The sequence below is a fragment of the Anoplopoma fimbria genome, chromosome 11 (genome assembly GCF_027596085.1).
Source record: "Anoplopoma fimbria isolate UVic2021 breed Golden Eagle Sablefish chromosome 11, Afim_UVic_2022, whole genome shotgun sequence".
NCBI classification, from domain to species: domain Eukaryota; kingdom Metazoa; phylum Chordata; class Actinopteri; order Perciformes; family Anoplopomatidae; genus Anoplopoma; species Anoplopoma fimbria.
The window spans coordinates 15,297,062-15,310,378 of NC_072459.1; the positions used below are offsets into that span (position 1 = coordinate 15,297,062).

The 13,317-nt window shown below is 39.1% G+C and overlaps 1 protein-coding gene across 1 annotated transcript; it reads right to left on the reverse strand.

Moving 5' to 3' along the window:
- Window positions 1–8,654: 8,654 nt before the first annotated feature.
- 42sp43 (P43 5S RNA-binding protein) lies at window positions 8,655–11,651 on the reverse strand. The gene is made up of 9 exons (XM_054607462.1): window positions 11,432–11,651; window positions 11,220–11,320; window positions 11,049–11,145; window positions 10,810–10,898; window positions 10,449–10,522; window positions 10,144–10,224; window positions 9,828–10,057; window positions 9,505–9,558; window positions 8,655–9,204 (listed from the first exon to the last, which is right to left on the reverse strand). Exons 1-9 carry the CDS (start codon window positions 11,564–11,566, stop codon window positions 8,941–8,943), a joined length of 1,125 nt encoding a protein of 374 aa, XP_054463437.1. The 5' UTR covers window positions 11,567–11,651; the 3' UTR covers window positions 8,655–8,940.
- Between the last annotated feature and the right edge of the window lie 1,666 nt (window positions 11,652–13,317).

Sequence of the window (13,317 nt, forward strand, 5' to 3'; positions counted from 1 at the left end):
TGAACCATAAGCTTCAACTGCTCCACTGATCCCCTCTCTATCACTTTCTTGTTGCTCTTCTTTCTCTCTCTCTCCCCCAAGAGATTGCAGTCAAAGGCATCGTTAGTTGTATACACACACACACACACACACACACACACACACACACACACACACACACACACACACACACACACACACACACACACACACACACACACACACACTGATGAGTTGTTATAGTGAACAACTCACGTCATTCTTCTCTCTACCCAGCTGACCTTTATTGGATAGATGAAATGAAACTGTGTGAGCGCCTGTTGAAGAAGACGAAGAAAAAGGACTCTGAATCTCAGTCTTCACACTATTTTCTTTCTCATGTGTAGACGTATCATTTACATTACAGCCATCAAGACATCTATTTACTCCATTACATTTCCACACTGATTATCAAAAGGACATTTTCTTAACCATGGATAAGGATGATATACCTGAATTACAACAATATTAATTGAATAGTTTCACATTCAACTCTGGCAGCAAGCAAGAGTTGCACAAAATGTCAACCCATATCTTTAAATTGTTGAGCTTGACAGTTTATTCTCCACATTGGTGTTGTTTTGTTAGATATTTATTTGGTTTGAAATCTATCACCATCTTGATTTAATATTCCCATTTGAGCGCCTATATTTCTCAAAGAAAAGAATTAAAGCATGCCATACTCATATTAACATAACAACATGGAGATTCCATTTGCTGCATAAGGGCTTTGGGAAAATACATTTGTAAGCCCAAAAAGTATACAATCTAAGATTTTTTCAAGTAGTTACTATCTTCTTTTTTATGTTTTCCTAGTTCTCCTACTTTCCTACTTAACTTCATTTGATCCCTGTGGAATTACTTTTGCTATTAAGTTTCTTCCATCCAGACTTGCATAAAATATATAAAGCAGACTTCTCTTGGACTACTGTTCCATGTTATTGTAGCCTTTTTCTCCTCTCATGCTGTTGAGCTCATGTAAACTAATCATTACGGGATTACATGGCTGGTAATTGAACACTGGCCCACCCGCTGCTCTGTGTGCATTTTCCTTTACAATGATTAAACAGCAGTTTAAAATCAATTAGCAAATCTTTGCACGTCACACATAGTCAGACACATAGACACTCAAACTTCAGCTAATGATAACTGAATATAACCAGGAGAAAGAGAAAGATATGTTGTGCATCAAGGTCGATTTAATCTGGTTCTCACTATTTGGCAGCTTTGATAAATTATTGTAATGGCCAGAATTTTTGGCAGGTAATTTCAAGATGTTGTAAAACAAAGTAGATATCACATTCCCTGATTGCTTCCTTGCAGGACTTTTAATTACTGGTGAGGCATGACTGGAGCACAAGGTACTTATCAGTAGCCAGTCTTTGATTGATTGAAGCCGTAAAGGTGAATATGAGGAAATGAGGGATGTTGGATGTTGTGATTTCAACAAAAGGAAGTGCAATCAACCCTAAATTATCATCTCTGGTAATCATGTCTCATCTCAGGCAACACAGATCACATCTAATCTGATCAAAATGACTCTAATATAGTCTGCCACGATAAATCTCGTCAGTGTCTAATTTTCAGAAAATCTTTTTGCAGGCATGACTGTATTATGCAAATGATTGTCACAGTGAAGGGAAGATGCAGGTTTTCTTTACCCGCACCATTAATCCGTTGTCAACCTGTGGGCATGTGACTCACTGCAATTCAGTTTCATTTAAATTTGGTGCTGCAGAGCTACCGCCTATCCCACTATATAAACTGCTCCATTGCGAGACACAAGGCCATTTATTATTCAAAGAAATATATAAATAACCATTGTCCCTGTCTCTGCCTGAGACGGAGAAACACGCTCACCTTATTATGCTCTCCACTGCAAGGATTACAATTTGCAGATGCAAACAAAGGTACCCCTGGACAAATTGTAAGTGAATATTTTGCCATGAAAAGTACCCCAACAGGAGACAGAGAGAGAAACAAACAGCAGCGAAGGAAAGGAGAGCTTTGATGAGCCAGGTTTTAATGAACAAGAAAAGATGATAAACAGCCTACTGCTAATGGTAGGTCACTGAGGGGCGTTTACAATAAGAGATGAGAGGAAAAACAAGTGGTCCAGCCGAGGGAAATGCTTTTTCCCTGAATTCACAGCTCCTGACACAAATCCAAAGGCGCGGTTAAACAGACACTACCAATCGACGCTTCTTTGGATGACTTTCAGCGTTCTGGCCACTGCTGTGTCTGCTCCAGTTTCCAAGGAACTGGGACCTCCTGGTTGGATAGTCAGTCCTGTGAACCAAATTAATTTTGCCAGCATGGATAAAGATACACCAGACCACTATCTGTGTCTGTCTGAAGTCACTCTCTGCTGCTTTTTGCTCAATAGCTAAATTGTATGTGTGTCATGAATTTACAGCATCATTAACTTTGACTGATGGCAGGCAAGCAAACAAAACGGGGGAGACAAAACTGGCCCTTTCAGACTGTTCAAACATTCAGGACGGAATACACAATCATCTAGAGAAAAGCTTGGTGAGGTAAGAGGCAATGGCGTGATTGCTTGAGCACACTCCTGCAATAAGTATGCTAGAAGGTCAGAGATGAGGACTGAGGGAAGTATGGGGTTAATTTGAAGGACTGTAAGGTCATGTTGGTGTGTTGGCAGGCAGGAGAAGACGTCCTTATAGAATAATGCAACAGGTCGTTGGTATCTGATGTTGAGATTCATTTTACTGTTCCAATACAAGGTGTCTCATCTGTGCTTAATTTAAAATTCAGAGGTTAAAAGCTTAATTTTCATCCCTAAAATCCTAATTTACTTTTCAGCTGTGCGAACAGTATGCAGCTCTGGAGTCAGTTGTTCGGTCCACTACTTTGGTCCAGACTAAATTATCTCAACAACTATTGGATGAATTTAGCTGATCCTCTGACATTTATCTGGTCAAAATTCCAATTTGTCTTTGCTTTATGACTAAACTTTGAAACTAATGACATTTCCATCAGCCTCATTAGCAAATGTTTACCATGTTAACAGGATGGTGAACATGGTAAATATATACCTGCTTATTGGCATGTTAGCACTGTCATCGAGAGCATTCAGACATAAGCATGTAGTTAAAAGCACTGCTGTGCCTATAAAACCTCACAGAGCTGCTAGCTGTAGGCCAATATTTCAAACACAAGTTGCTCATGATTTTTTGATCTTCATTTATCTATATTTTAAACCCATCTTCCACCATCAGTCCTGGCACAAAACTTCTGTCAGCTTAGGTCAAGAAAAGCTCCATGATTTGTTTTCCTGTGACAGTGTCCTTGCTATTGTCCAGACTCATTAAAGTTTTCAAGGAAAACGCCTGAAGAATGTAACACTTTTGAAAATATGTACAATACTTATTTCTATTATAATTTTAAAGTGACACAGTCATATTTCACTTCTGACGTTGTCCTTTGATTTATTTTTGGCCCAGCAGTTTTTTAAGCTTATTCTGTTAATCCTGTCAGTTAAGCAGGCATGTAGTTGTGTTACAGCTGCAGAAAGCTCTCCTCAAACAGGGCCATGGGAAAAGGGAGAAATGGGAGGGTAGAAGAGGTTTTGGGTCATCTATTCTGGAGGAAGCAGGCTAAATCAGGGCATGACGGATGTATGGTTAACCTACTTGGATTTATCTCCTTGTTTCCAGATTTTCTCAAGCAACATTTTTACTCCTTCTTTGACTGCCTGATTTTGTTTCTCCTGTATGTTCTGTGAATGAGACTTGAGAAGACAAATGTAGGTTACTACTGAAATTAGACAATTTCCCTCTGTGTGGATTAATGGATAAGACTTTATTGATAAAAGGGTGAAAAAATAGGAAGACCACAAACTACATCAGAAATGTTCTCAGAAATAACTAAGGTTGCAGTAGCACATAAAAGCTTCAGATATGTAATATTTAGTAGCACATCTATAATAAAAACATGTCTTCTTAGTTTTTTTGTTTGGGAGAAATGCTCTAATGGTTTTAATGAATTACAGTAATTGTTTTTATGGAGGCTGGATTTTAAGCATCTGCCAAACCAATGCAATGCAAGTTTTTTTTATAGTTGGGTCACAACAAAGAACCAGCCATCTACATCGCCCTGAAAGATCTGTAAAAGTATTACAGAGACAGAGCTCCAGTGTTGCATTATTGGTAAAAGCAAAAAGTGCTGTTATTTACTTTGGTGAAGACATCAGCTGAATCATTCTGTTGCTCGATGAGCCACTTGGCTATTACTTGTTCCTGTATGTCGAGGCAATTTTTATCGAGAAGCTGTCGTCATTGGGATAAAAATGATTCACAACAGAATCAAGGTGGTTCAAGTGTTTTATTGGTGCATGTTTGCCCTTGAGTGGGAAAAACAAACTGGGAATATATCTCTACAATTAAAGCTGCAAAGATAAATAGACATGACTCTTTTATCAGCCGTATTCCAAAGGGACCCAATTTAACAGATACACTTTAATTTTCAATATTAAATCCCCTGTCTTTTACAGATTTTGGAGCCACCAGCAGATTAAGACAAAGTTTGACCATTTGCAAAAATTGTGTGCACGGTGAATATTGAGGCTTTTCCTTTATTTTACAAACTAGTTATCCATTCCTGTAAATAAACATCCAACATTAGCAATCCAAAGCCATTGCAGCTTTGGCATTAAAGATGGTGACGTGTCCACGGTGGATTTGCCAGGTAGCTTGAGATTTGCAATGAAAGTTTCCGTTTTGTCAAACTTTAGCTACAATAGTCATTATGAGACACGTGGGTAGAGACCCACATGTGGGTCGCAGGAGATTTTAATAGGGTTGGAAAATACATTTGAAGAATTTATTTTAGTCTGTTATGTAACAGTAACAGTTTGTTTTACTGATGAGAGGAAATTATAAAAATGAGACTTGTTATCTCCACCTAAATTAAGTAATTTGGTCTTATTTATAAAGAATTTAACATGTATATATGTTTTCAATAACACATGCATGAAATGAAGTTTTGAATGATCAAACTGTCATCTCTTTGAAATGGCCGGTTTACCTGTTCAAGATGATATAAGGTGATGCAGAAAAGACAGTAAAAATGGCCAGGAACATTCATTTACTCAAAAATGTATTCTTTTTTCACAATCTATAGAAAAGGCCTGTGGGATTTGGATCGCAATGGTTTGTCATTTTTTAAAAGTGGGTCGCCAGAAAAAACTTCAAGGTATAGTACAGCATTATGAAAATAAAAAAATATATGATTACCAAAAATATTTGTTTTGATATCTCCAGGAAATAAAAACGTAATTTGTCCCTGTCATTATCAACTGATTGATTCAAACAAATCTCTTTCTCTCTCTTTGCCATTTATGGTTCACCTTATTAATAAAACTATTCAAAATCATTTACCAAAAGTTTTCTTAGAGCTACTCAGGCAACCATGAATGTAGAAAGAATGTCCCAGTCTCCCATGCTGTGAGGGTATTGTTTTGACTTTTCCTTTGTGCTGCTCTGTGATGCACATGTTGCAAAAACCGAGCTTGGCATGTTACACCAAAGGTCATGCTCACTATGTGGATAATTGGCATGGCCTTTTGGAGAGTCAGAGGCTGATAGTGAGGCTTGTTGTTAACTGTATGTGATTCAGTTCACTGTTGTTGCTGGTACGAGTCCAGTGCTTGGCTCCTTTGATGCAAATCAGTGCTATCCCTCTTATGGGACTTCATGGCACCAGTGGAAAACAACTCTGCAGTCAACAAGGAACATCTAATCACTCGAGTGCTTTCCACACCTGCTGAACACCTGCAAACACGATCTGGTCCCATTTATTCTAAAAACCCCATTAACGAGATAATCAACAGAACAGATTCAAGAAGATTTAAGAAAACCTTGTTCACTTTGTTGCTTTGCCATAGAAACAACACCACCCTTTTTAAATACCTGCTCAGCTGAATGTTGACTTTGAAAGCCAAGCTACAATGCAATGCAAACAGAGAGCACTCTGTATGTGATTAATGCTTTTAATCAGCACTTTTGATTTTTACAAAGGAGCGAGATGTACGATAATTACATCTAAGATAATTATGCATGCAACCGACCCTGGCAGCTGTTGAAGCATGTGTTTCTGTCGTGTGTAGCTTTTCTCAGACCCTCCAGTTGGACAGATATCAGCTGTTGTAGGGTGTAGGATATGTTAATGTACGGTACCTAAAGAGGCAGAGCAGCAGCTAGTGAAGGAAGGAAGGAAGCCAGGAGAATGACTTTTGTAAAAGCAAAGAAAAAACACAGCAGTGAAGACACTGTCTGAATACAAACGTATTTGTTTATCCTACTATAATAATTGCTGCTGTTATTATAAGTAGTCTTAATTTTTTCTTTCGTTACTCTGCTTACTACTTCTATTATATGAATCATTTATGTCATAAACATTGAATGTGTTGTATCTCTGTTATGCTGTTCATTCTGTACACATGACATCTATTGCATTCTGTCCATCCTGGGAGAAGGATCCCTCCTCTGTCGTTCTCCCATAGGTTTCTTCCTTTTTTCTCCCTGTTCAAGGGGTTTTTTAGGGGAGTCTTTCCTGTGCCGATGTGAGGGTTCCGGGACAGAGGATGTCGCATGTGTACAGATTGTAAAGCCCTCTGAGGCAAATTTGTAATTTGTGATTCTGGGCTATACAAAATAAACTGAATTGAATTGAATTGAAACTGACAAGCTGTTACAGAACTTAGCAGAAACTTTTAAATGGACTCTGCCTTCCTCTAATGTACTAGACAATAAAAAAAACTAATTGTTTAACACAAAAGGGAGCCGTTTTACAAAACAACTGGAACTAAAAAGGAACCCTTTACGTTCCTCTTTACATTCGGAAAACAAGGCTTCCATTAATAAGGCCTAATTTTTCATTATTCATCTAAACGACTGCAAAATGTGATACACGTTACTCTAACAAGCATGTTTAATGTTCTTTCCTGGCATCAAAGTAAACCTGCAAGGATAAGTCGATTAATCAATTAGTCCCTCAACAGAAAATGAATTAGAAACTATTTGTATAATTTATTTATTATCAAAACATTTTTTAAACCAAATACAAACCAAAAAAAGATCTGTTTCCAGTTTCTCCAATGGGATAATTTACTGCTTCTTTCTGTTTTAGATAATTGTAAACTGATTATTTGCATTTTGGTCTGATAAAACAAAACATTTTTCACAATTGTCTGGCATTTTTTAATGTAACTGGGTCATATGTACTGCAATCTTGTTCACATAATTACAGAACATCTGTCAGAATGTAGTTGCTAGCTCCACCGCCTCAATGTCTTCTTCTTCTACGGTGCCTCTCGGTGCGTGTTAGTAAAACGAAAGACGAAGAAGAGAGGTGCGTGGCGCTTTAACTACTATCAAGATACATGCTATTTCACTATATTGTTACTGTTAGTCATTATAATTAGTTATAATTTAATTAGTTAAAAATGTGTTTTCCCGCAAATGTCTGTCTCCACCTGCAACTTTATATATCCAAACGTCAGCGTAACGTTGTTGCTCCTTATGCGTTTAAACGTTACGTCGAGTAGCGTTACTGTACTTGCAATTCTGATACTTGAGTAACGTTATTTTAACTATGCTTATGTTACTTCTACGCCACTAATGTGTGTATGCAGAGGGAGATATTTTACGTTTTTACTCCACTTCACAGCTTTACACTTTTAGATTTAAAATACCCCAAATTAGCATATACAATACTATGCAGTATAATAGTGTAACAAAATCACCCAATAGTGCATGAAAGCTAAAATCAGCTCCACATCTGTCAACAATAAAATGCTGTATACATAGTAAAGAATGGATCAAATGTTAAGAGCCCCTGTCGTTTTTTCTTTGCAGTGGATCCTCTTACTTTTCTTATGTACATGTATCTGATAACAGCTACTTCTGTGCTTTTATGAAAGTAGTTTTGAATGCAGGTATTTTACTTGTTGGGGGAGCAATTTTATAGTTTGCCACTTAAATTGTCTGATCACCTGTGAATTAGTAGTTTCCTCCACTGCCAAACAAAACACAGAAATCCATCACTATTGATCAAACAATTCAGAGTATGGATAACTAATTAAAATTGTCTAAGTCTAATGGGCTTTCTAAGTGGTTACAGTTATTCAATTACACACACACACCACCATTCCCTTTATCTTGAATGTTCATGAGGCTAGAATCTTAACTGCAACAGCTTCACCTCAGTTGAACAGATTTGACAGCTGATAGTGTATGTTGTGCTCAAAAGTCTCATCCACCCCCAAAACTGACAAGCTTTCTGTGACTCAGCTCTTACTCATGTGCAAGGCCTTTTGTCCATACTTAATGAGCTCCAACATGTTCAGCAAATGTCAACCAATATGTGAGGCCAAAGCTAGATCAAAAGATAGACGCTGAAGTAGAACAGCTGTTCGAGTGGGGCAAACAATTAGATGATCTTTCCATTGCAAGACTGAGCAAACAAATCTTTCGTCCTGAAGACGACTCCTCTCCAGCAGCTGCTACTGATGGGCAGACCTCCAGCATTGTTTAAAGGAACACTTGAATTAAGGTGAAAAAGAAAAAAGGCCACTTTGATCAAAATGTAACTCACTTTATTGGGTCAAAATTCAGGTTACAAAATAAGTATTTCACTTCAGACCTTTTGTCTTCAAGAACTAGAATTCATTCTTTGAAATTCTCAAAAGCTTGACAGCTTATACAATGTGTCAAGTGACATTCAAATAATGACTTTGAAATTCAAATTGTTAAATGTAAGTCAGCTACATTAGAAAAACTCAACCAAAGAGACCCAATTCTCAAACATTTAAGAAAAATAGTACAACTTAAAGCCTGCACAAATTTCAGGAAGGTCACTTAACAGTCAAAATACCCTGCTGGTCTGGATACATTTTATTTAACCGTTTACTGGTAGGACCGCAGGCTTCTCCTCCAAAGGGTGGGGCCGTTTGATACCAAACAGATTGCGCAGGTTGACTTCTGGGTCGACATAATGAGGAATCTTGCGCTCATTGAAGAGGCCTGTGAGGTTTGCTTCCACCTTGGCACGTCGTGAGATCCGCATGCGCAGGGCGAAGAGGCCACGCAAGTTTTCCTCCACCAGGGGCAGATGGTGTCCATCCAAGCGCTTCTGCCAGGACTTCTTTGGCCGCTGACGTTTCTGTTGCGATAAATGATAATTTAGGAGAGAAGTTTTTGGAACAATGTCCGTTTTTGCAGTTTGATACAACATATCAATTGAAAACGCCTAAATAGTAGAGATGTTCTATGCTTTGACACATAACCATGTAAACCTCCAACTCCCTCAAGCTTCAGTTGGCCAGAATCACAGGAGTTAGATTTCAACAGGTTTAGAGAAAAGTCCAAAATCAGTAGTCCCCTTGCCAGATAGCTTAAGAGCTCACTGCTGTGTGGTGCTTTCGTCCACATCTGCACTGTTGGATAATGGCATCAGACGTACCTTCAGGTTGGTGGCACTTGGGTCATGGCGAAGCAGGTGTCTGGTCATACTCTCCTGTGGAATAGAACAAAGCCATAATGTAATACACATATTGAAACTAAATTAAACACAAAATGAAAACGTTAACATGCAATTACAATTAAGATTGATTTGACATGTTCATTACAACAATTGTCACAAGTTGTATATTTTCTTTGCCCAGCCATGTCAGAATTGGAATATAAATTATATTAAAATGGCATTTCTGCATGATGAAAATTACTCAAGGGAATTTAAGTTCCAAGTCTTTGAATGCAAATAAAAATAGAAGACATGTTACTTACCCGCATAGCAAACGTGCGTGGGCAGTCGGGGAAGAAGCATTTGTATTTGAGGAGCTTGAGGTGCACCTTGCGGATGTGGTGCTGCAGGTTAAAGGTCGTGGAGAAGTAAGCCTGGCAGTCGTCCCTGGGACAAACCAGCACGGGCTTATGGGAAGCGTGGATCCGTTTGTGCTTCCGCAGAGCATCCGCTTTCTTAAACACCTTCTTACATGCTTGGCATGTGAACGCGACTACAACACATTTAAAAAATGTTTTTTTAAAAAAAAGCAAAACAACACTCAGGACTGTTGTACTATGTCCACACATCCATACTTACCTGGATGTTTGGCCATGTGCTTCTGAAGTTTCCCCCAGGTGTGTTCAAACACCTGGCAGTTAGCATGAGAGCAGCGGTAACCTGCAGGGAAACAAACAAGGCCAGTGAGTATCAGGAAATCAAAGGTTCAACACTAGTTTGCTCCCTTCTGGGGCCCTTTGAGGAACCATATACCATACATGCAATTTGTCATTGAAGATGCACAAAAAGGTTACATGCAAATGAAAACACAACCATCATTTAATTAAAGAATTCCACAGGGGTGAGAGATGAAAGGACCCTTATTAAGATTGAAATAGACCAACCTGCATGCTTCTTCTCGTGGGCTTTGCGGGCGATATGAGAGTCGAACGTGGCAGCGCATCCGTCCTTTGAACACCTGAGTGCCCCACCGGGGACAGGCAGAGGTAAAAATAAATTTAACTAAGTCAACTGGGACCACACCCACTCAGCCTGTAACCACTAATTTATCTCTGCTAGAGCCTGTTCTCCAGGCGTCAAAGATCTGATTAATTAACATGGCAAGTGCATAATCTTTAACAGCTCATGATCTCGGGCATTTCATTAACTCACAGCTACATGGTCTGGTTTTACACCACGGTATTTTACACTATAGCAAAATCTATGCCCTATTTTCTGAGATGTAATGATGTACTACAGACATACTTTGACTTAGCAGGCACTTTATGCTCCTGCAAGTGCAATTTAAACGCTCTGCGTTTTTTGAAGGTCAATGAGCAGTTTGGCTGGTGACACTGGAAAAAAAAAAAAAATTCAAGTGGTTAAAATGACAAAAGCCTTAAAAACTGGCTATTCAACATCAGTAGCAGTGACTTTCAACGGTTGCTGTTATAAGTTGGCCTTTTGGCGCCATCTCGTGGACACATTCGTGTACTAAAACAAACCTGGAAATACTTGTTTTTGTCTCCGTGGACGTAGCGCACGTGTCTTTTCAGCTTGCACGCGTGGAAATAACTCTGCGTGCAGTCCGCAAATTTGCATCTGCAGAAGGCAAAGTTAAAAATGAGGTAGAATGTTTTAGGCGTCAGGCGCAAAACAGCGCGAATTTGACTTACTGGAATTGCTTCACGCCTCTGTGCTGAAGCATGTGGCGCTTCAGGTGAGACTTCCGCGAGAAACGACGTTCGCAGCCAGCGATGGTGCAGAGACACGGGCGCTGTGGACATCCAGCAACCAGTCAGCCCACACCTCCAATACGCCTTACATCTAGACTATAGTTAACATAATGGTGTCTTTATATAACACATTTTAAACATGTTTCCCTCACCGCGCCGGTGTGCACCGTCTCGTGCTCTTTCAGTCTCCACTGTCGGGTGAAAGTCGCGCCACAGTCCTCGTGTGCGCAGTTGAACAGCTGCAGCGGCTGACCGTCGACAGCTCTCCCACCGGGCACACCGTTCATTCTCCTCGGTATATCTGAACACGTCTCCAGAGAAACCAAAGTAACGGAAAGGGCGCCGCCTTTGACAGCCTGTCTTATAGGCCTCGTCAAAGTACGTCATTGCTTTATTGGACACTTCGGGTCACCAGCTGTGTTCACTGATTGAACGCTTGTGCAAAGAAGTAGAATACAGCTGAAACACATTAACCTGATTGCTCTGCTAAGCTCCTGATTGGTGTAAAACACGGACAGGTGAACACGTGTACCAAACTACTCAAAGCCAGACAGCTGTTGCCTGTCTGTCTTTAAAAATGGAAAATTATATTTTTCTACAAGAATAAGTGTAAACTTAATACAAAGTATACATGAATACACACTCTGTGATACAAATGTCACAGGATCGTGGCCTAATAACTGTTCTAAACACATGATTTGCTATTGATTGACAGGTCTTTGAGTGCAAGGACTAACACCAGTAACTATTGTCTGACTATGATTTGTTTGATGGATTTGTTTTGGATTGATTTAAGGTTCAGTTAAATCAGTAATGTTTATTAACTCAGCAATGTGAGAAGCAAAAAAAAAAAAAAAAGACCCAGCTCAAATGTAATATACTATTTTAAAGAAGGACTATTCATCCATGTTCTTTTCTAACACATCACACTGGAAATACTTAAAATAACTTCATGGAAGCCATATTCTCAGTCTTGATAAAGTTGTACCCGACCCTGCAGAGTATACAATTTAAATATGTATTTCACAAAGTTTTCAGACTTTTGATTAGTCTGACTGACTTTATGCAGTTGTGAATAATAAATCATCATGGTGTGTTTCATATAATGACACAGCTATTCACACAGTAGAGGGCAGTGTGCCATTTGTTTCATAACTCTGCAGCAAAGACAGCCCGTAACATAGTGTCTCTGTTTATTTTTTTTTTATATAGGATTTAGTGAATTTAGTAGAAATAGTCGAGGCTTCCCTCGTATGTCATGTGAAGTCAAAGATGGTAAAGATGTCAATCTGATCTTTTATCAAAGGTTTTGTCTGAGGAACAGACATCTGAGGAAACTGAAAATAGCCGCCGCCAATTGAGAAAGTTAGTCGTTAAAAGTAAACATTTTTACACATTCCTCATTTTTTTGGATTCCTTAGACCCTACGGGAAAAATCATACTAATAAATATGATGTACAAGTGAAGCAGAGTCAGCATACGGTGCTGCTGTAAGTCCTCGCAGTTCTCTCTGCTCAGTGGTACGTTTGCTGAATACTTAATTGAGTGCATCAGCATTGTTTGATATGGAAACCACTAAAATGCAGAGTTGTGATGTTTGATTTCATATTAACAGTAGAAAGGCCAGTCTGAACTGGAATAAGGTTTTGAGTTTGAGGACTACCTTTTCTCAGCAGAGAAGGGACAGGACCAGCACATATTTGGCCCTTGATGCTGCTCTCCCCTCCATATTTTCCCTACTACCTCCTGATCCCTGTTACTCTCAAAGGGGGTTGTGATGAAATATTCAGAGGGGACTGTCAGTGCACAATATGCCTCCATTAGTGGGATGTGTTGCAGGATGGCTGCTGGAAGACTTAAACTGCATCAGGAAACAAACCCTGCAGACTCACAGGGCTGAGACAGCAACACAGCTAACTGATAGACTGCAGGTCTCCAGTTCTAATGTTTGATTGATCGGTATTTATGGTTCCTAATAAGAAGCCAATGGATTGTATGCTGGTTAAATTCATACATCAAACCGTACCAGTCCTGTTTA